The sequence below is a fragment of the Equus asinus genome, chromosome 12, assembly GCF_041296235.1.
Source record: "Equus asinus isolate D_3611 breed Donkey chromosome 12, EquAss-T2T_v2, whole genome shotgun sequence".
Taxonomy (NCBI): domain Eukaryota; kingdom Metazoa; phylum Chordata; class Mammalia; order Perissodactyla; family Equidae; genus Equus; species Equus asinus.
The window spans coordinates 29,243,915-29,267,742 of NC_091801.1; the positions used below are offsets into that span (position 1 = coordinate 29,243,915).

The 23,828-nt window shown below is 48.0% G+C and overlaps 2 protein-coding genes across 2 annotated transcripts in view; one reads left to right on the forward strand and one right to left on the reverse strand.

Moving 5' to 3' along the window:
• Positions 1 to 1,830: 1,830 nt before the first annotated feature.
• Positions 1,831 to 8,943, forward strand: LOC123275870 (ral guanine nucleotide dissociation stimulator-like). The gene is made up of 2 exons (XM_070481275.1): positions 1,831 to 1,971; positions 2,754 to 8,943. Exons 1-2 carry the CDS (start codon positions 1,831 to 1,833, stop codon positions 3,048 to 3,050), a joined length of 438 nt encoding a protein of 145 aa, XP_070337376.1. The 3' UTR covers positions 3,051 to 8,943.
• The window catches only part of LOC106832852 (zinc finger protein 407-like), a 128,306-nt gene continuing 112,387 nt past the window's right edge, over positions 7,910 to 23,828 (reverse strand). The window contains 1 exon segment of the mRNA XM_070481273.1: positions 7,910 to 17,859. Within this exon segment, the coding sequence (XP_070337374.1) occupies positions 17,763 to 17,859 (97 nt within the window). The 3' untranslated portion in view covers positions 7,910 to 17,762.

The following is a 23,828-nucleotide window of genomic DNA, read 5'->3' on the forward strand; positions in this document are numbered from 1 at the left end:
CTCTCTGAGCTTCGATTGCTCCTCTGCAAAGTGGAGTGGGAGAGGATAAACTTCATCGGGTTCTGGTGGGCACGAATGGGATGAGCCACGGCAGGTGCTTCCCTGGGGCCTGGCTCTACAGAAGGGGCTGAGAGACGTGCCGTGGTTGTTCCTGGTTATTCTTTCCCTCTCCCCGATGAAGAGCAGTCTGCTCCCCCATCGCTGGGATGGGGCCTTTCTGAGTTTGCAAAGGCACACGGAAAGCACTCTGGCAGGGAGTGTGGGATTCCATCCAGCTGGTCGTGGGGAGGGTACTTGGAGTAGCCAAGGAGGGGTCTCCGGGGCCGCAGAGGGGCCCCAGGCCCACTCAGCTACCGGGGATGCTTCTGGTTGGAGTTCATTCGAGAACACTGTATATTAAGCACCTGTGACATGCTTTAGAGGAGCTTTAGAGACACTTGGCACAACGCAGTGAATGAAGCAGACACAGCCCCTGGACCCCCGCAGCAGCCTGAGACTCACATAGTCACACACCATATCATCCACAGATCCTGTCCCCCGCCTGTCCCAGGGGATGCCCTCCTATGCTCCTTTACGACTGGAGGCCTCTTCCCACGTTCTCATGCGTGATGGACCCCAGCGCCAACTAAAGACCTGAGTGTTCTTTGAGTGCCAGACGAGGGCCTCCTGTCTCCACAGAACAGGGCTGGGGGAGAACAAGAGGACAGAGGACTGTGGCTGGGGCGGGCCCGGCACAACTCTGATCTCACTCATCTTTTGATTCCTCTGGGAGGGCTGAGGTCTGATGGCTTCTACTCCAAGGGGACAGGAGTGAAAGAGAGCTGTGGGTGGGGTCCCAGAGCCCCTGGGAACCAGAGGGGAGGCTGGCTTGAGCTGTTCCCTAGCGACCCATCCCCACCACAGTCCCGCCTCCCTCCGCTTCCCCTTCTCCATATCCACCCCTTCTGACCACCACCAGCAGGCCCAGAAGAGGAGGGGTGTCAGCGAGCCGCTCACACATCGGCCTCAGTCCTCAGTCCACTTGCACAAGGGCGTGGAGGGCTGGGCTGGACTGTGTCCAGCCTCTTTGCGAGAAGAGTGGCAGTGGGAAGAAGAGACTCACACAAACCCCGTGTTCCACCTGCTGGATGAGCAGGCCTGCCACTGCCAGGATGGCCACACAGGAGTCAGCGCCGGGGTGGGATTCCCCCCTGGTGGAAAGGGGCAGGCCCAGGGCCCAGACCCAAAGCAGGGTGCCTTGGGAGGACAGTGTGGAAGTGACGGCCAGGCCTCTGGCTCTGTGGCCCAACTGCTTCCGCCCAGTACCGCGTCTTCTATGGTGGGAACCTGGCTGGACCCAATGCAGGATTTCTGGGAGCCCACGCCCTTTCCCTCTTTCAGGATGCGGCTGGCCTCTCTGCGTGTCATCTGGCCTGGGTCGCACCTGGGAGGCCCTGCCTACCTTCCCCAGGTCCAGCTGCAACATCTGGGGCCCAGGAGGGCAGAGCTGGAAGGTGAGGGGACAGCAGTCTGGGAAGACTGTCTGCGGTGGGGTTCACGGGCTGGGGTTCCCTTCAAGACAGCGGAGTCTCTCCTGTCTTGTAAAGTCGGGTACGTAGGTGAAACTTTCTCTTTCTCCTGCTGCAGCGCCAGTTCCAGAGCTCCTGCCGGCTCTAGAGCCAGAGCAAGGGCCAGCTCCGGGGCCAGAGGCAGCTCCAGCTGTAGTTCCACCGTCCGCGCCGGAGCTGGAGGCAGCCTCACCACCGGCAGCCTCACCTCCATCGGCCTCTCCAGGGCCGGAGCGAGCGCCATCAGCTTCAGCCCCAGTGCCAGCTTCTGAGCTGGAGCAAGATGCGCCATTCTTTTGGACGAACTCTGCCTCCAGCTGCCGAAGTCACCGCAGAAGTGAGCGCCGAGCTGAGAGAGGAGAGGCCTAAGCTGCTGGACTTCCCTCCGAAGCTGGTGGCCGAGCAGCTGACGCGGATGGATGCGGTGAGCAGCGGGGCTCTTGGGCTAGGTGGGGCCCGCCTTGGTGGGCCATCAGCTGCCCCAGACCTCCTGTTCCCTCAGCCGCAATCCAACGATGTGGGTGCAAGTCACAGCTCCCCCACTTACCCACCGGGTGACCTGGGCCACCTTCTGGCCCCCAAGTCCTTGCTGTCCCCACATGGACAGTAGAGAGCACACCAAGGGCGGGCACCTGCTGGGCAGAGTGGCTGTGCAGATGGATGAGGTCGAACAGAGAGGAAGCGGGGCAGAGAATAGCCCTCTGGTGGGGGAGGGAAGCTCACTGGAGTGCTGCCAAGTCCTGGGTCACTCACCCATCGGCCCAGGAGGCCTCAACAGCCTCCGTACTTATTAGACACCTACTGCGTCCTTACCTACATGGAAGACAGGCAAACAAAGCCCATGGTTGTTGCTGCCTCGGGGGAACATGCATCTGAAAGGGGAGTGGGACCAGAGGGTGATGGGAACGGGTGGAAGATGCCCCTTGAGATGGGCAGGTGTGAGCCGTGTTCTGGTGCTTGGGGGAAGCAAGACTGGGCTGCGAGCCAATGGGACTTCTCTTCCCCGCCCCTATTGGGTCCTCGGTCATCCTGCGCTGGGCGGCCTCAGCGGACACAGACAAAACCCAGAGACTCCCAGAAGCTTCAGGCCACCTCCTCAGGTTCCTGAGCTGCCGCTGACCAGTGCCTCCTGCCTGGGGCTGCGGGGGCCTGCAGACTCTGAGCTCGGGTGTGGCAGGGTCAGGTGACAGTCCCCATCCTCCCCAGGAGCTGTTCAAGAAGGTGGAGCCCCGCCACTGCCTGGGTTTTGTGTGGTCCCAGCGGCCCAATGGGAGCAAGGAGTACCTGGCTCCCACCGTTGGGGCCACTATCAACCAGTTTCTTCACGTGTCCCGCTGTGTCATCACGACGTGCCTTGGGGACCTCAGCATGACGGCCCAGGACAGGGCCAGAGTCGTCGAGCTGTGGATTCAGGTGGCCAAGGTCAGTAGTGGCAGGGCCCAGGGAGCCCCTCCCTGGAGTCAGGGGGACTGCCCCTTCTCCTCTCGCAGCTTTCAGCCTTGAAGTCGGTGGTCTGGGCCTCGGCAAAGTCCTAGGCCCCTTGCTGCCAAGGGCCTGCTGACCTTGAGTGCTGGTCCCAGTGGTGGGAAGCTCCCTTCCCGCCCTGGGTTGAGCTAAAATCTTCCTGCCCGCGAGCGTTACTCATCAGCTCCCAGGTGTGCCCTCCCTCGCTTCCCTGGGCATCTGCCTCATCCAGGACAGCAGAAGCCCATGAGGGGACACAAGCCAGAGGAAGCAGGGCTCCAGCCCGCCGTCGCAGCTCATTCCCTTCCCTTCCTCAGGAGTGCCGAGTCCTTGGCAATTATGCGTCCCTGCGTGCCATCGTGTCTGCTCTGCAGAGCCCCTCCATCAGCCGTCTGCAAAAGACATGGGGACGAGTTGCCAGGTGGGTAGGCCGTGCTCCATCCAAGCACCACCAGGGCGGACCAGACATCCCCCGTACGACTGCCATGGACCCCTCATTCAGCTAGGACCATCTGGGAGGCAGCGGACCCTAGGGATGGGGACTGGCCTCCTTTCTCGGGTCTCTGAGACTCTCTGAGACCCTAGGCAGTGGTTCTGCTTCAGGAGTCAGGTTCCCCCCTTGGCACATCCTGGATTGAGCCACACTGGAGATTTCCAAGGGTGTACTTCGCAGCAACGGAGCCCTCATCGGCAACCAACACTGTTAGAAACAATGTGCTCAGTCGGAGTGGGAATGGAGGCCCCAGGTGACCGCAGGAGAGCCTCCACCCGAGTCCCACGGTGACCTCAGAGCTCCGAAGAACCCAGGGAAAACCCTCGTCCAGGCCCCAGGCCCTTTGAACCTTCCGGGTTCTCAACAAAAGGCATTTCGCCTTCAACCGCCCCGGGTTTTCTTTCCTTCTTTCCTCTCCCCTCAGGAAGAGCTCTCGAAAGTTGAAGAGGTTCATCAAAGACCAGTGGGTGAGCAGGAGGCAGCTGGTGAAGGTAAGACGGAGGCTGCACATCTGGAAGGAGGGGGAGCGAGAGGGGAGGGGACCCGGCAGGATGAGCTTTGGTTCTCCTGTCACGTGAAGTTGGTCAGGAAAAGATGGACAGGAAGAGGGATGTGCTAGCTCCATGGGCAGGTGGGGGCAGTTTGGGACAGGAGGCCAGGGGCATGGGATAGAATGGTGCGGGCTGGACTGTTCCAGGAGGCTGAGGACCTGGCAGAAGGTGCCGGTGTCTGGCTTCCATGCTGCTCCATCAGCTGCCCTGCATCTTCCTCCTGGCCACTGGCTGGAGCGAGTGGGCGGGCTTCCTCTCTTCCGAAGGCAGCCCAGTCTGTGCTCAGGAAGCCAGGGCCCCACTGCTCCTTCTGTCTTCACTGTGCCTCGCAAGAAGGGCACCCTGCCTGCCTGAGGGATGGGCACTGCCGGATCCCACGGGCCGGGGGCACTCAGGGGCTTCCCAGCCTTGGGACGGACACTGGACCTGGGACAGATCTGTGTCCCCTCGGTGACTCCCCACTCTGGCCCCTAAAGTGGGCGCTGCAGACAGTCCCAGTGGGATGCTCACCCAGGTCCTTGTTGGCGATGACATGTGCCCCGGAGGGCAAGGGCAAGTGCCCAGGGAACTGATGGCTTCTTCAGGGATCCTTCCTGCCCCGACGTCAGAAGTTTCCTCGTAAAACAGAAAGCAAATGCCACCCCGCAGTGCCCTGGTCGCCCCCTCCCCTGCGAGTCAGACGTGGCATTCGGGGTCCCCATCCTGAGCGGATGAAGAAAGAATTCTGTGCAGGGGAACTCCCTGAGGGGATCCTAGGGAGCTGAGGGCTTTAGCAAGGCCTTGGCCTCGGCCTGGGATCAGAGACTCCTGGGGGTTGGGGCTGGCAGAAGCCACTAGACCAGGCCTCCTGAGACACCTCATCTCCCTCCATCCATGGCTCGGCCCAGCTGGGGGCCCGAACACAGCCTGAGACTCCCGAGGACAGCACTGTGGTCAGCGGCTGGGCAGAGGGTGGTGTGAAGGCAGAGGAGACAGGGCCTGTGGCTGGGAGGGGGAGCAGCCTCTCCTCTGGGGCCCGCTGAGCAAGTCCCTGCCCCTGTGTGGGCCTTGGTCTCCTCATCTGGGACCCAGAGGGAGATAAGCCGTGGCGCAGGCCTCACAGTGGGTGACGAGGTTCAAGGGTGGGGAGGAATGTGGGGAGCTTGGACCTGGCTCCAAAGGCAGGCTTGAGCGGAGAGCAGTGATGACGGTCAGATGACGCTTGGGCCTCAGGAGACTGTGGGAGGCAGACAGAGTTCCTGAAACTTTCCGGACGAGGTAACAGGTTCAGGGAGGCCTGGGCGGGCCCAAGGTCACACAGGAGTGAGTGTTGGAGCTGGGATGGCTCTGGAATCAGAGCACCCTGGAGGTGGGAGCCGCAGGGGCACCAGGTGACTGGGGCCACATGTCCAGGGTCCCCGATCTGGGAGGGGTCTGGGAGGACTCTTGGAGGGCAGCATCGGCTCACTGGCCCTGTCAACACCCTGGCAGGAGGCGACCTCTATGTTGACCAGCCTGGAGGCGGGCCCCATAGGTGCCCAGAAGGTAAGGGTGCCTGTGGAGGAGGGGCCCAGGAGTCGCAGTGATGCGGGGTCGGTGAGCCGAGGAGTCGAAAGAAAGATTTCTTAGCCTGAATCTCATCTGTAGTTTTAAAACTAATCAGCCTAAAAATCCTCATTATAAGCCATTTTAAAATTAAGCAGCCTAAAAATCCTCATCATAAACCCCCCCGAACCCATTTTGGCCCCGAAATCTTTTGGGGATATGGACGATGGTCAGTCTTCTGTAACTACTTCCGGCTGTACAAGGTCGTAGAGCTGTCCCTAAATGGGGCCATGGGTACAGGCAGGAGGCTTAGCGGACCGGAAGGCTGCACCCGTGGCGTCCAAGGCTGACAAGGTGTACAGATCCTCTGGCGACGAGAGAATCATTTGATGAGAGGTGGTCCAGGAGGTGAAACTTTGTTGACATGTGGAAGACAAACAACGAAATAGACATCAAATTATAATAAGAAATACAAGCAAGATGATTAACCCAATGAATAAGGTTTTGATAGTAGTCCAGAAACCTGGACCTGACCAAGAGTTCAACCAATCATTTAGAGATAGGGTAGGGTCAGACATGGACTTAACTTGGTGGCTCGTATCAGATAGGAAGCCAGAGATATTCCAATGGTAGTCAGGAATATAAACACAACATTCAGTTTTTATAATGGCACAAGTACCCCCTTGCGCTGCTGTCAAGACATCCAGTGCCATTCGGTTTTGGAGGACTGCCTTACGCATTTGGGACACTTCTAAATAGAGCAGCGAAAGGCTATGTTGCGTATCATTTAATGCTTTCATAGTAAATTTGTTTAGAGCTTCCATGTGCCAGATGACACTTTCGATTCCTAACTGGGGAAGGAAAATTGAGGCAACGTGGTCATACCAGTGGAAGACAGAGCGGGTCCAGCGCTGTTGCAGGTTGGGTAGGTTAGCAGGAGGAGATATAGTAAATGTAGTTCTACCTTGCATCCCGATGAAACCTAGGGTGCATCGTCCAATCCATCGAGGTGGTAGCCAAGGCCGTAAGTTGGAGCCACATAACCACTGAGTGCCATTAGGGGCTAGCCAACGTGTGCTTGGCCGTCTATCCCAGTCAGTCCCAAACCAATCAGTACTTTTTAAGCTTATGATATGAGAACACATATGACGGGGAATTTGTCCCATAGGTCGGGTGCTATTAGGCCACGTATCACAGGTGTGATTGGTTTGTTCCCAACATATATAGTGGCCTTTTGACTGAGTTGACCACTAGTAGGAGTGAGCCAAATATATTCGTCCCAAATTTGATATAGTCCATCCTGTGTATATTGATAAGCTGGGGACTTTACCTTTGGAACTTGTTGTTCATGATCCACTTGTGACAAGGCAAATCTAGTTAGTGTTTGGGCAGTAGTATTGAAGGAAAAGGTTTGATTGTGGCCAGGGTTCTCCCAGGTGTCAGAGACAGATGGCCACAAGGAGACATTATGATTAGTAATATAGATGAATCTTGTAGAGGAGAAGAGTTAGAATCTAATATTCATAAATGCGTACTATAGTTTCTAATGAAACATAATTTTTTCTCTCTAAAATCACCCTCATTTTCACAAAAGATAGCCAAATTAAGATAAACTGGTTTGCAAAATAAGTGTAGTTTCAATAAAACTTGGTCCAATTATTTACATAAGTGCAGCAAGAATGGCAATTGATTATACCGGTTTTTTAAATCTGCTTTGCTGGAATTTTTTATGAGGAATCTCAGATTGAACTGTAAAGGCCTCTCGAGGCCAGAAAAGCCAAGCCAAGGACATGCTGTCAGATTTTGCCTGCAGTACCTCTAGATTTGGGTGGACTCCTCTCTCCTCGAGGTCCTCCAAAATATTCTGAGGTTCCTTGCACCTGCCAGATAAGCAAGCTTCCTTACTTACCGGGTAAGATTGCCAGAATCTCTGTAAACAAGGTACCAGGCCCATGATTCCAAGTGGCTGTATTCCAGAAAGTCCAATCTTTGTTCCTGAAAAGCTGTCTTGTCATATCTGAGCCTGCATGTTTCAAATATGACATTCCAGTCAAAGCCTTGGTAATATAACCAATGTGTCCTGTTAGAAGGAGAAGAGATTCTTATTGAACTTATGCAAATAACTATATTGCCACGAAATAACCATACTCACTCACAAAGTTTCTAAATTCTGGAGGGATCAGGTAGGGAGAAAAAGATAAATGTTTCAGTTTTGCTCATAAAGGTATAATTTCACCAAATTGCTCTAAGTCATAGTTAGCATAAGATAAAAGAGAAAAAGATTTCCTTAAATATGAGAAAACAAAACAACACATCAAAACTCAAGAATATTTCAAACAGAAGTCATAAAAAATTATAATCATCCTCATCAGTTCACACAGTCCTGTATAATTGATTATTGAGTTTAATCTTCTGTTAGCAGATCTATGAGCACAGTTTCTCTGTTAGAATTTTGTAATTTCTTACCCAATTCAGTTTTACACTCGGAAAGTTTATCAGAAACATACAGTTTAGAACCTTTGTCATAATCCTTTCCAGGAATTTCTCTGAAGACGAAACATTTGCAAAAGCAAAAAGCATCAGTAAAACAGCAACTATCTGTGAATGGACAAAAGACTCAAAAGGGCAATTGACAAAGAAACTTGGCTACCTCTGTACAACACTTCAAGATGACAATTGGAATTACGACCATAACCAGGACAGATCAGAATTTTAGGAATGCTATATAATGTTAAGACACGTATATCAATAACATTTACCCACATAATACTACCTAAGAAAGTTTATCAGCTTATTTGACAATGCTTCCCATGTAATTTAGTATTTTCAAAAGAAACCCTTTTACTCAGGACTTGAATATTTTTCACGAGAAGCTTGTCAAAAATATCAAAAGACTTTAAAACACTTGTTCAAACAACGCTCACTGTGAAATACTGCTCAGGTATCTATTCAAAGTGATAACAGAAAGAGTCAAAAATCTTAAGAGTGACCTCAGTCATTATTTTAACAAAACAGATTTGTCTTTTAGGTAGAGTTAGAGCAGGCCAAAAGTTCAAGAAAATTATCCTTTGAGAGAAAACCAAATTTTAATTTCTGTACCAGCTTATTTTTAACATTAAAACTCATTCACTTAATTGAATTTACTTTAATCTTGGTCTGCTTCACCAGTCATAAAACTCCTTTCAGAATTTCTCCTTCACAAACCTTCTACAACTTTCTTTTTGCCTTCAGAATTTGTCCCAAAGTCTTTCTTTTTTCCTTTCTAGTACTTTAGGACAAATTTATCTTTCTTAACCCATCAAACAAAAATACTTCCATTCTTTATACCTTCTTTACTGAAAACTTACACCTTACTTTCCTTGAATACAGAGCTGTTTTCCTTATTAATTCCCAGTAGCTTTAATTACATAGGTTAATAACTTTTAACCCTTAACAGACCCTAGTAAACACTGAAAAGGTAAGCAATCTTTTATATCAGCATTCTAAACACTTTTTCTAATTTCTAGAAACACGCCGCTTCGCAATAAAACACAAGGCACGCTTTTTAATAGACCCAAACGCTTTTAGCCTCTTTACAATAAGACACCAAAAGTAAATAACTTAGGTACGTTTAGCAATAATGTTTCAGTGTTCTATCCAATTCAAAAACGACCCAGATACTCAGATTTTTAACATTCACTTAACTTGGCAAAACTCAAGATTGTTACCAAAAGAATTTCGAAGCTGGTTTCTTTTCCCAAGTATACAGACCATAAAACCGTTATTGTACCCACTTTTATCTATTTAAACTGTTTGTTTCCAACAATTATGTTCAGATTAGCTACAAAAACATCACGAGACATTAGACAAAACTGGTCATCATTTAAAGCTATTATTTTGCTGACGAATTTCTAACAGACAACGTGAACGTATTTGACTATGAAACCCAGGCTGCATGCCTGCATCATATGCAAATACCGACAACTCTGACAACAAGACTATTTTCAATCAAACCAACAAACTTAAAACAAGCTTCCATTTACTAAAGGTTAATTCACATCACGTTAACTTGAAAGACATTGGATTAATTTCTACTACATTTAGAATTTATGTAAGTGCTTACTTTAAGCCAATTAAACAGAGCTCTTAATTTTGGTAATACCATCCGGAGGTAAAATATCACACATATAACGTACACATAGACACACATACACAGAGACTGCACAGCTATTGTTACAGCTATTGTTTTTTACCAATATTTGTGGAGAAGATACTCAAGATACTAGATTTTTTGCAAGGGCACGCTTATGGCCGTTTTGCCTTTCCCCTCCTCTTTTTTCCTTTTTTGCTTCAGTCTTAGGAATTAGTGATGGCCTTAGATAGTAGTTCCTGGAGAGGGGAGATGATAATCCTTTTCGTGATAAAGGAACTAGGTGGAGTCCGAACTGCCTCTAGAGCTGTATTTCCAGTCTTGCAAGGATTTTCTAAGGACAGTTGCTCTTGATTTCCCAAAAACTGGATTGCAACTCAAATTACCTTCCAGGTTGATCTACCTGTCCAACTGCATCACAAAGGCACAGAGAAACCCCTCAAGTTTTCTCCCAGATGGAGTTAGAATGCATCCGCAGGGTGGGTCTCTGGGGATGCTTAGGGCGTGCCCCATGGCGGTAAAGCCAGTGTCTGACTGACAGCAGCTGGAGAAAGGGTGCAGAGGCCGATTGCGGGTGTTGACATAGCTATAAGATTTAGTCAAGTCCCGCTCAGCCTGGGCACTTTGTCTCCGAGCCAGCACAGTTGAGGTAGGGAAGCAGGAGAAAAAGGCCTGGAACTGGCTGGAGGCACTCCCAGTGCCAAGGTTGAGAGTTAAGTCCCTGGCAAAAGGCTTAAGTTCTGATTTTACAGAAGGTCAAGGTTCTGCTCAGGTCTAGCCTGAACTTAACCTCGACTTGGTGACAACAGAAGAGATGATGAGCAAAACAGACAAAGAAAGGAAAAGAAGAGCTCAAACCTCGCCCTCATGGCCTGTTCCAGAGGGTTATCAAGATAAGAGTCACACAACAGTTCCCGTGCTGGGGCACACTACGCTAGCACGACAGTTCACAGAATAAATCACAGGCCTCCTACCCTCATAACCAGCTCAGGAGGTGACTAAAATACTCAATGAGTCAACCGTCAAGAGAGGGCACGCCCACTTAGGGTTGCTGGGGTGATCAGGCCCAACTGACGAGTAGGATCTTAACAGCGACTCAACCAAAGCTTAACCAAGGACAAAGAGGCGTCCCCAAAAGAGATCCAGAAAATTCACTCTCAAAAATAGCCTAAGAAAGTAAAGGCAAGCAACAAAGGTTGAGACGACAAAGGCCCCTTATGAAATCAATTGGGACCTCTTATGACAAACTTCCCCAAGAGCTTACACAGCGGGACAAAGAGAGCCAAGCTCTCAAGACCCCAGAGCCCCAGTCTATGTGACTGGCCGCCAAGATACGTGCCGGTACATGCATCCTCTGATGGCGGAGACCAGAAAGGTCACAAAAACCAAGCTCTCAAGACATAGAACAAGGCAAAAAGCCCAGACAACAGGCTTATAGAGATGCCTGTGTCTTATGACAAACAAAAAGACAGAGACAAGGAAAAGTCTATCTCTGGGAGGAAAAGGATCTACAACCAGTGAGTACTCAAATCGTATAGTTGCTGAATCCGAGAAGCTAGCCTTACCAACATTTTCTCCTGCTAATCTAAATTTAGAAGAGCAAAAAAAAACTCACCACTCTTGCTTCCATTGGAGCCTGCAGGCAGAGATCCGGGAGACTGACGTGCTAACCTCTTGCCGGCTCTCGTCAGGGGTCCGGGATCTCTCGGCAGCAGCAGTCCAGGAGCAAGCAGTGTCCAGCCAGTGAAATTTTATTCTGCCGACTGCACCAAAACTGTAGGGGAGGAAGACATTTCCTCTTCCCAAATGTGGGTTCGTCCGGCCGGAGAACGAATTAAATTCACATGAGACAGAATAGCAAGAGAAAATTAAACAAAGCTTTATGAGGAACCATGGCCCGGGGCCTTTCTTCCCGAAGGAAGAAAGGGCACCCCCACTTAGGGTTGCTGGGGTGATCAAGCCCAGAAACCCAAAGTTGGGGCTCCCAGGGGTGGAGCCTTTTACTCTTTAAAGATTTCTTTGTTTCCCAGTTGCAAAGTTCAAAAGGAGATGAAAATGGCCATTGTAACCTAGGGCAGCGTCCTACCCGTTGTTAGAAAAGGAGAACTTTAAGAGAGATGTAAGAAAAGGAGACATTACCTTGAAAATTCCCCCATTGGGGTTCCTGTAGCAAGGGATGATGGGGGCATCCCTTGAACATCTTCCTTATTCTGCCTGGCAGGAATATGCGCCTGGTGAATGGTCCCAGAGAGAAAGGGAGCCCTTACCTCAAAAATCCCCCCAATGGAGTTCCTGTAGCAAGGGATGATGGGAGCATCCCTTGAACATCTTCCCTATTATGCCTGGCAGTAATAGGTGCCTGGTGAATGGTCCCCAGGATAAAGGAAAGAGAAAAACAGTGAGGAATTTTCCACCAGTCTAGGGGACATTCTACCCAATTGCAGCCTGGAGCCATTCTCCCAAGAAGGGGTTCCCATACTCCACCAAAGGTTAGAGTTTGGTACTTTCCTTGAACTGGAGTCCCGATTGGGACCTTCCCGCAGTTCGAAGAGTGGTCAGGTGCCACAGGGAGGGATCCCAATTCCAGCCTTAGGAAAAGAAACCTTCCACGGGAGTCTTGGAGATGGGCGGCCGTCCTAATGACTTAAGTGGCCGACCCGCGCCCACGTAAAATTTGTCTATTTGTCTATTAGAGATAGAGTCAGGAAGGAATGGATTAATTCATTCTCCACCACCCTGAGGCTTAAGGTACTGATTCTCTTCAAGCTGAATGCCACGATTTGCCCCATAGGGTAGCCATGGGCAGCAAACGTGGATTCATACAGCCATCCAAGAAAGTTCCCGATGCAGAAGTGAATTTAGATCCATCCTCGAAAAAGAGAAAGGCACAAGGAAAGGAAAAAGGGCACTTACCAGAACTCGAGCTCACAAGCCGATGAAGCGAGATCCCCGTACGGGCAACCAGAAATGATGCGGGGTCGGTGAGCCGAGGAGTCGAAAGAAAGATTTCTTAGACTCTTAAGATCTGGCAGTAGTGCTCTTTTATTTAGAGAGTGGAATAGCATGGGGACAGTACCCATGGGCAATCAGAGCTTCTGCTGCCGCCGCTTCTGCTGCCCCCGCTGGCAGGGGGACAGAGCCCATGGGGAGGCAGAGCTGGTGCATGGGGACAGGACCCACGGGCAGTCAGAGCTCCTGCTGCTGCCCCCAGTTCAGGGTTAGAGCTAAATTTAAAGCATAGGTATGTGAGTTATCTCTTTACAAGACAAAGAATATGTAAAAAAGTTAAAATGGTATCAGTGCCCTTATGGTCTGGCCATTTGGCGGTACCACAACTTTTACATAAGAACCAAACCGGACTGAGTAAATGGCAGAAGTCACCACTTGAATTTTATCCTCGGCTAAAGACAAAGGAGGATTTGTGGGGGGGAGGGTCAGTTACAGGAGGTTGGCAGACAGTAACCAACTTAAGTTCTTGCCTCTGGCATTGATTAAGAGCTTCTAGAGATAAGACCATCCCCCCTTCTTCCTGGCAGAGAGAGGGAGGCATCTTCACAGATAGAGGTTTCCCTTAGAAATGTAAATGTTTCCCAACAAAGGGGCAAACAAATTCCACTCCTTGGAGCCTGAATCTCATCTGTAGTTTTAAAACTAATCAGCCTAAAAATTCTCATCATAAGCCATTTTAAAATTAAGCAGCCTAAAAATCCTCATCAGCAGGAGAGGGGACTCCCCTTCCTATCCGGAGGTCTCTACCAGCAGAGAGGGAGCCTTTCTCCTCCAGCCCTGCTCCTGGTGCCACAGACCTGAAATGCCTGCATTGGAAGTGACCAGGAGGAGGCCTGGAACGGATGGGCGCACAACGGATTTGGGACAGGGAGGGGCGGGGACCCCGTACCCTGGGTTTAGCCAGAGCCGGCTGCTGGGAGGTGACTGGAGGAGTTTGGGGTTCCTGGAGGAGAGAAGAGGAGGAAATTGGGGGGAGGCTGCCTAGATGGGCAGCTTGGGCTGGGCAGGAGGCTGGGGTGAGGAGTGGAGGAGAGGTCTTTGACGGCTCCTGAGAGCGGGATCTCATCACCATCTCCACCCCGCTGGCACAGGGGCTCGTCCCCTTCCTTGGCACATTCCTCAATTACCTGCTGCTGCTGGACACCAACATGGAGGATTACCTGGAGGTGAGTAAGCCTGGAGGTGGGGCTGGGGATCAGGATTCGGAGATTTGGGAGGAGAGACTTGCACTGAGGCCTGAGCTCGCAACCCTTGGCAAAGTCCTCTCGTGAGGGCCTCACAGCCACCCCGGGAGCTGGGTGTCATGCCCATCTTAGTGATGAGTGAATATAGGATCCAGGTGAGCCGCCAGTCCAGGCTGCCTGACTGCGGAGCTGCTGGAGGGTGTGTCTGAGCTGGACTCAGCCTCTCCCTCAGGCCCCGCCCCTGCAGGGAGTGAAGCCAGGCCCCTCCAAGGCAGGAAGCACACGAGTGGCTGAGCATCCCTTCCTGCCTGACGCCTCAGTCTGTCTGTCTGTCAGAGAGGGCTGTCTTAGAATGTCCCTGAGCCATAGCCCCGTGGCCTCCTTGCTCTGGAGCTCAGAGTCTTGCCCGGGACCCATTCCTGTTTCTGGTAGCGCCTGCTCCCTGGTCGACCCTGCTGGTAGTGCAACCTGAGAAAAGGTGGAGACGGGGGCTAGCTATGGGCTAAGGGGGCTGTTGCTCATGGACTTTGGCTCTCTGCCTTCCAGGGAAATGAGATCAATTACGAGAAAAGGAGTGAGGTGAGCAGCTGTGGCCTCCCCGTGCGGAGGGTGGGGCTGTGGCAATCAGAGACTCCTCCGGGAAAGACCTTCTCTGGCCCGATGCCCTGGGCCTTGCTTTTCTTGGGAGAGTTTGGCACCCAGAGCTGGGAAAGCCGTCCCATTGGTGCGTGGGGGAAGGGGCTGGCACCAAGGACACCTTCCTGCAGGAGGAGCTATTTCAAGCCAACTGTGAGAACGAGCAAGTCCTGCACGGAATTGGAGGGAAGGAGGGTTCCCATGTGGGCCAAGACCCCAGACCAGCTCCTTGACCCTCTTCTCACCTGTCTGAGTCCCCAGCACGGTACCCCACCCAGGCCCTGTCTGCATCATGTCCTTTCTCCCAGGAATTCAAAGTCACCGAGCAGATCTTCCTGCTCCAGGAGGCAGTCCATCTTTACCACATTGAGGCTGAGGAGCGATTTGGGGCCTGGTTCCAGGCCATGGAGCTCCTCAGCGAGGATGAGAGGTGAGGCGGGGCAGGAGTTGGTGAGGGCAAGGCGGACTCTCTCTGATGGCCAGCTCCAGGGAGCCCGTGCCCGTGGCTTCCGGGTCAGTCCCGGGGCTTGTTGCATGGTCCCCCGTGGGGCCCTGGGACTCCAACTGCTGGCCGTCTCTGGGAGGGTCACCTGAGGTGTGGCTCCCGGTAGCTGAAAAGTCCACTCTGTCCTTTAGCTACAGCCTGTCCTGCCACCTGGAGCCCCCACAGGAGAGGGCCGGCAAGATGTGCCGGTTTTTTCTGCCCAAGAAGAATCGCGCATCTCTCAGCTCAGGGCTCGGTGAGTGTCCAGACAGGCAGTGATTGAAGCCAGGGGCTCAGGAAAGCTTCGGGCTAAGCACGGGCCTAGGGAGATGGACAGCCGGCACGGGGATCCCAGCTCCACTGCTGACCAGGCATGTGAGGGACAATTCCCTTGACCTTTGTGGGACTCAGCTTCCTCTTCTGTGAAATGGGTGAAGCGAAATGCCAGCTCCCATGTCAGGGACAATGGGGTAGTGTTGACTGAACACTCAGGACAAGGTTTGGAGCAGAATGCAGGGGGGCTGAGGTGTTGGGCTGTAATACTGGTGTGACCCCCCCCCAATCATCACTGTCTTCTCTTCAGTCACCAGACCCCTGACGCAGAACCCAGCAACAGTGGCAGATCCCGGTCCTTCCAACAGCTCAAGTGCAGCCTGCTCTTCAGCGGCGGGGACACAGCTGGGAAACACGCGGGGCCCCAGGCCGGCTCCTCCCATGCTGATGGGGAGAAGAACATTCTAAGCCTTTTCCTGGGACCCCTGGAGCCCAAGAGGGAGGGGACGACCCCACCCCACAGGCCTGGCATCTCCACCCCAGCGCCTGTTTACCACTTGGGAAGGGGCCGTATTTCTTTCGTGTTAATAGTTAGTGCTAGTTTTGAATTTGACGTTAAAATCCTGTTTCTGTTCCAGCCTGCGAGTCATGGTCTGGTTCTTGCCCCTCCTGTGCTCGTGTCAAGGAGACACAGACTCTCGCGTTCCTCCTGGAATGAAGAAATCTTGCAGGGTCTCGGCTTATTGTATGTGAGAGAAGGGAGAAGGGCCAGGCCCCTCCCTGGATACTGAAGGACACCTCCGTGCCCCCCTTACTCAGAGGACGGGTTCATTTCAGTGTGGTTCACGTGGGCCAGGAGCAGAGACAGCACCCAGAACTCCTGGCATTTAGAGGGTGGAGGTACTTTCACAGGCAGAGCAACAACCACTGGAATGCGGGTTCTCTAAAATGGCACCGGCCAGCACCACGACCTGCCCCAGGACAGTGGCTGCTTTTCCACCCCTCTGGAGGAGAGGCCACGTTTTCGGCTTCTCTTGTGGAGGTTCCTCTTCACCAGATGTTAGGAACTTGTCGTTTTCTAATCAGGCTCTGGACAGCAGCAGCTCTAAGTGCAGAGAACGATGTAAAAGCTCAAAACGTGCATGTGGAGGGTCAAGGCCGGAGAAGGTCATGTGCAGATGGACTAAGGGCAGGCAGGACCCTCCCTCCCCCGGCCCCTCTGGGGGCTCCATGTTCACCCTTCACCTGGATTGGAATCCTCTGGGATCCCGGTCCACGGCTCTGAATTCCTTTCCCTGCAAGTTTGGTATCCAGGGGGACAGGTCTGTGATGCCGCTTTGAAGGCTGCATCTGGGCTTCTTTCCCGAGGATCACTGCTCCTTGTCCACCAGGATTTCCTGCCTCCGTGCACTTCCTTCTACAATTCTTGGAAGGGCAGAAATTCCCTCGAATGCCTCGGCCTCTCTGTCCCGTACCTCGTGGCCACTCCTCCCTGGCAGGGTCTGACGGATCACGGGTGGACTCCGCTTTGCAAACATAAGAGACCATAATCCTGGCCAAAGAATGACCTATACTCTCCCTCGCTGCCCAGGGTGACATCTGGGCCTCTGTGGTTCTGAGGTGTGTGGTCTCAGGCAATCACCTGTTCACACACTCAGGCATCTTGTTTCTGACTCATCCTAACGGGGCAGGAGGACCTGAGCCTATAAACCATGCAGCCCCTCGGAGGGCTGTGTTCTCTTGCCCAGCCTATGCTCCGTTTACGGAGTGGGTGTGAATCTTTACCGTTGGAAGCTTTCAGAGATGAGTCGTGAGAGGAGGGTGGTTGAGGGGTCCAGCAGGGAACGCAAGCAAACAGATGACTGGTAAACACAGCCTGACAAAATTAAAACACTTAAATGGTTCCAGTCTGGTGGTGAGCAGACACTGCTCCGAGCTCACTCCAAGAACCCACCCGGTGACCAGGAGCTAGAGGGTTACCACCTGGCATTTTGAACGTCCCCCCCCCCCTCCCCGGGAAAGACCCTGTAAGACTAGGACCACAGGAAGTGCTTGGCCCTTCTGAATTCTCCCCTCCTTTCTGATGGCTGCAAGTGTCACCCAGACACACAGAAGCGTGAACCCTGCCAGGGAGGCCTCCTCAGTACGGCCAGCAGCCCAGGCCTACTCAAAGACACATCATTTCTCCACTTGGAGAGGAAGAAACTAAGGCCATTTTCCTACAACTAATACATAGAGGCTGGAATATGAACCCCCAAGAATTCTAACACTAACTACATTGCCTCCCTAACAACCACATTTTAAAGATGTCCAATACAGGCCTCAGAACACTAACCCAGGACACATACATGTTGCATGCCAGGGCCAAACCACTCACCTAGCGTTCTTCTGAAGTTCACAATAAAAAACAGAATGAATGAACATTAATAAAATGGTTCACTTTTGGAGCCGTCCCAGTGGTGTAATGGTTAGTTCATACACTCTGCTCCAGCAGCCAGGGGTTCGCAGGTTCCAATCCTGGGCACAGATCTAGCACCACTTGTCAAGCCACACTTTGGCAGTATCCTACATAAAATAGAGGAAGATGGGCTCAGACGTTAGGTCAGTGATAATCTTCCTCAAGCAAAAAGAGGAAGATTAGCAACAGATATTAGCTCAGGGCCAATCAACCTTACCAAAAAAAAAATTTCACTTTTAAATAGACCTTAATGAATAACTTTGCTTTAAATTATAACACTACATATTATTACATTTTACATGTTACTACATATTCCATAGACTATGTAACATAACATAGTCACAGGTTCTAGGAACTAGGACGTGGAATCTTTTGTATTGGGAGGGAGAGGGCTAAGGAGGAGTTGCATTATTCTGCCAACCAAAATAAGCAAGATTACAATTGGATACTAATTAAAATCCAAATTTAATTTTGAAGTTTTGTGCCCCCTCTCCATGAAATGGGTCCATGAGGAATGGACAGAAACAACTCATATCCACTTGTCTAATTCTGACAGGACATCAGATAAAATAACAAGAGTGCTACTTTAAAAGACTCTGTCCAATTACCTAGTAAAATGAAGGATTTATCACATTCATTGAACTTGGAACTATTCCTTCTTATACAACTAAGTTTGACTGCTCTGACTTTTATTTTCAGAGACTGTTTTTCCCTTCTCCACTCAGGTTCACTACACTGATTTAAAATGCAGAGGGCAAGACTCAAAGACAATGACTAACTCATTTTGATTGTCAACTTGTAAGCTAGTGAACATTAGTAAACATATCAGATACTAAAAATACAGTAGTAAAACTTATAGCTCTTTACCACTTAAAAAGCATTCTTATTATCTCATTTGACTCTAGCATCACTGTGAGGTATAGTTACAGAAATATTACTCAAATTTTTCAATAACACTCAGAGAAGAGACGTGATGTTGACAATCCCAAAGTTATTAAGTGTACAGCTGCCTCGGCCCATGAGGACAGTATTCACACTGTCTGAATAGCTGTGGGAAAAAGAATAGCACCTATTAAGGATAGAGGGGGAAAACCTAAATTCAGTAAAAACATTATAACATTTCCCCAAACTACACTATTCAATTATTTTAGATATGATCATTAGAAAAAAAAATGAAGAAAATGTATAATTACACATTTCTACTCAGTAAGAGAAATCTGAATTAGAATTTTAAATTGAAAATATTAAAACAAAAATCAATACTCCTACACTAGAAAAAACGAAAATTGGAAATCTCATACTACACTGGAAAAGTTTATAGCATTTCTTCAATTGCATTTTTCTATTAATGTGTGTAAACTCTGTACAACTAGCCAAAGTAATTAAATAAAATAGAGATAATATCCAAAAATCATGAAAGTTTATACATTTTGGTAAACTTTTAAAAGTTAAAATTTATCTTTCCTAATTGAAAACTGGGTTAAAAATCTATCACAAATATAAAAGTACAAAATTGCAGTGAAAGTTCCATCTTTGGTATATTCACATGAACAAACAAAATAATTATCACCTCTTTGAACGGAAGTTATAGACTTTTTCAGGTCAAAATTCTGTTAAAATATTAACTATTTGAACTGTTCAAAAATTTGCATTAATGTTAAGATGGCAACATTTTAATGTGGACAGTAACAGAAAAACGTCATTCCCTCCACAGAATTCTGCCTGTAGAAGTACATTTAACAAAGTTGGAGGAAACAGGATGCTTGTTGATACTGACAGGATTATTTCAAAACCCAATTACATCTGTTCATTCCCTTTTGCTAATTAAAGCAAAAGGCATCAAAATCTCTCTCAGCAGTAACCATGTGGAAGGTGGAGAGCACAGATACAGTAATTAACTTAACCTCATCACTGAACTGTAGTGGGTCATTCAGCCGCAGCTCAGTATCAAAGCTAACAATCAATGCTATCAGGCTGACATCTAGAGAAATGCAGAGACTGAACAAAGCCGTCTGTAAATGGACAGGCTTTGTTCCTGCCTAGCTGAGCTGGATAAACGTTCCTGCTCATAACTTTAATGTGGCAGCTTAACCATTTAATCATTGTACATTAATACATTATCAATATTATGAACATGTAACTACAAAATTATTTGTCAGAGTAATCAGATATTACAGATTTTGTGCATAAATGCAACACAAGGGGATTCTGAGTATTAGCTGTAAATTTACAAAGAAAATATATTACGGATTTTTAAATATAGATATTTTATGAAAAGTTTAAGTTCTAGAAAAATGTGGTTTTGCAATTTAAATGAAGTCATTCTATGCTACATCTTTCTTCACATACATGTGCACAGGTAGTTTCAATGTGGCTTAATTCAACCTAAAAGACTGATGTTCATACAATTTTTAAAAATTCAATTTACTCAAGTAAGCCAATTTACTTGTATTTGTTTTATTCAAAAATATTTCAAAATATAAGAAATCATCCTTTGAATATATATCGCTTAAAACTCATCTATTCATTATTCTCAGCTAAGTTTAAGCATGTTTTGTTATTTTCCTAAAGGATCAAAAATTCTGTTGCCAAGACATTATTTTGAGGTCTTTCACTTTCAGCAAGTAAGACACTAAATCATAGGGGACGATTATCAGCAAATTCTCTGCGACAGGCCCTAAGCCTGCTGAGGTAATGCAGCTGACAAACTTTGATGTGCCATGCCTGGGCACATTATGTTCATGTAGTGTGTACATCTGGGCACCCTTTATGGCAATGCAGCAAACAGCCAATCATTTATTCCACTCTAATTAGCACACATGTAAATCCTCACCAATCAAGCCGCATGCGGGGTTACTGTTGTGGCAGCCATACAGCAAGCTTGCAGAACATACGAACCAAGTATGAGAAGACACTTCTGGGCTTGATCTGAACCTGCCATCACACCAGGCAGGTTCCCCCAGAAAGGGCTGTAACCAGCTCTCCCTTTCAAAACTGATCAGGGGGCCCAAAAGAAAAAGGTCAACAGGCAGAAAGCTGATTGGACACAATTCTTGTTTCTTTACTAGTCCTAAGAATACACCTGAAGCAACATGTTTCTCATTCACTTAAAAGCGCAACAGTTACCACGAGCAAAAGTCAGGAGTAAGTTATAAACAGGCTTCCTAACAGAGGATACAAGGAAACTCTGAAGAAAAGACTGCCAATTATAATATACAACAATTTATGAGATTACTAGAAAATGATATGAAATAAACCTCTCTCTATGCCTATGCACAATATGATGTAATGCCTAGAGGCCTACAGTCAGCATAACTATACATTAACAGCCTACATAAGCCATTATGCTTCCTTTTATTAGTCATTTGTTGGCATACAAATTTAATTTTTCATGCCAAACTACCAAAAACAGTAACTCCATTTTTGAATATACTTACACAAATTTTATTTAAACAATAGATAAAACTTAATTTGGGATTTGTTAATTTGTTCTATTATTTCTTTCATCACAACAAAATCCACATGCCCTTTTTAGATAACAGCATGCACGATGGTAATTTACCAAATAAGAACATTGTTCAAAGTTAGAAAGAACAGAGATAGACAGCACTAGTAAAATTAAATGTAGTATCTACACTGAAATGTGTTTTTACTAAATGGTTTTCCCAAAAAATAGCAATTTACACTGTTTTTGAACATTCTTTTAACTTGCTATTACAATTTATATCATTAAAATAATGAGGAATTCATTCAACAGGTATTGATGGAATGTCTCACATGTGGCGACACTGCACAGGTGCAGGAGATGCAAACAGTAAAGACGACACCATCCACCCCTGGGAAGCAGCTATTCCAGGAGGAAAACGTCAGAGTCACAGACCACAGCACTGAGACTGATAAGTGCATAAATACATCAGACCAACACAGAAAGGGGTACCAAACGGCTTTGAAAGGACAAGAAGTCTTCCTCAAGAAAGCAACAACCACATAGTTCTTTAAAATACTTAATTATTTTAGGTAACTAAAAACTTAATCCACTTATTAGACAACTATTTACTAATTACTCAGTCTGAAGTGTGTTAGGAGTGTATTAGGTAAATAGAACCACCACTGTCTCTGCCTTCCTGGAATCCACAGTATGACTGAGGGGAAAGAAACTAAACACACAAACACAAACAGTCTGCAGGCGCCAGTGGGGCCTCTTCTACGGGTGAGCAGGGCAGGGGACAGGGACCAGAGGGAGCCAATTGCAGGGACAAGATTCAAGAATCACCCTACCTAGAATAAAATCCCCAATCACCCTCAATCCCTTTTCCCTGATTTATGCTTCTCCAAAAAGGTTACCATTTCCTAACACTCTCCTTTATATTGTTTTTGTTGTTGTTGCTGATTTTCTGACTCTCCTAAACTTGAAGGTAGGCTCCATCGGAGTGGAGACGTGGCCAGTTTTGTTCACAGCCAAGGCCCACACCTGGAACACATTAGGCTCTGAGTAAACATGTTGGGGGAATGGATGAACAAAGGAATGAATGAACATTCCAATTCGTGAGTAATACACATAATTCTGGCTTGACCAGATCCAGGGAACATGGATCATCTCAGCCACCAAGACTGGAGGCAATGGTGGTCAATTACAGTTAATTCTAAGAGTATATTACAGATATTTATATAATGAGGAACACATCATCTTCCTGAAGAAAATAATAAAGGCAATTCCTATGATTTTTCCAAAACAAAAGTGAAAGTTTTAAGGAAGACAACAGAGGAGTAAAGAATAATAGAAAAGACAATGAACTAGGAGACAAGAGATAAAGATGTTATGAATCTTTCAAAGTCCACAAATAAATCCTGTAAAAATGATAATTCTATAACAAACTGATACTAAAGAATTTTTTTGGTAGAATTTTCATTTTTAAATAATTCATTTTAAAACACACTACCACCCAACACCACAATCCAAAGCAACCATAATCATGATCAGCCACCCTGCATAGAGTGATACCTACCTGAGGACCCTGAGTAGGCCGGGATGGGGAGGGAGATACAAACAGGATTAGACACTCAGTTCTACATTAGCCCTAATCGTTGGTTGAAAACGGAAAGCAAGAAAATAATCTCTACTAGCTGACAAGGACATGGGCTCATAGACAAGTCAGTGCAAATAGAGTCCTAGAGACACAATATAAACTGCTCTTTCATCTATAAATAGTAACTACAGTTTTGTTTTACATGCATAGAGTTTGTTCTCACCTGCAAAAAAAAGTTCACATCTCACATCAAGACCTTGTTTAACCTATTTCTTTTAATTTTCATATTGTCAAAAATGTCCAGTATTTTTCTTTCTATTTAGAAGAACCAGCTATTAGTTTTTAAATATATCCCTATCTTATTTAATCATTAATAAAGGACAAAAAAAATACAATTTCACCCACACAGATGAATTCTGAGTTTTGCTACACTAAAAACTACGGGTTTTTCCATAAAACACACCATATTAGAAATACGGCAAAAAATTTTTAACCTAGAAATCAAAAATAGGGTCTGTAATCTACCAATACATATTCATAGGGCTATAGATGTGGAATCTATGTACAGGACATTTTAGCTAGGATAATTATATACTCCATCGGAAGAAGCTGTTTTAAGCACATCATAAAATTTAAGGCACTATTATAAAAGGAAGAGCACCTGGGCAATTGAGAATTTTTTGTTGTATTTCCAAAGAGCATCCTATTCAACTAAATCAGAGGTGGCAAGTAAGTGGCTCATGTGCCACGACTGATTCCTCATAGTCTTCATTCCCCATGACATCACAGGCAGCCTCAGGATCTCTCTCAACAGTGTCCAGTCACCCACTTCCAACAGACTGGAAAAGAAATCTACCTATCTTCCCTGAGCTTAATTCAGGGTACTGACAAGTTGGACTTTCTGAGCTTACAAAAACAAGGTAAGACTTTTCTTACATCAAAACATCATCAACAGATCATTATTTATCAACCCTCTATAAACCTACTGGAGAAACTAACCCAATGTGCCATAATGATCAAAATGCCTTTCTGGCATTAAATGCAATGAT

Coding starts and splice junctions, on each gene's coding strand:
- LOC123275870 (XM_070481275.1), top strand. CDS start 1,831: ATGCGCCATTCTTTTGGACGAACTCTGCCTCCAGCTGCCGAAGTCACC. Junction 1,972..2,753: donor AGCTGACGCGGATGGATGCG/GTGAGCAGCGGG, acceptor CATCCTCCCCAG/GAGCTGTTCAAGAAGGTGGA.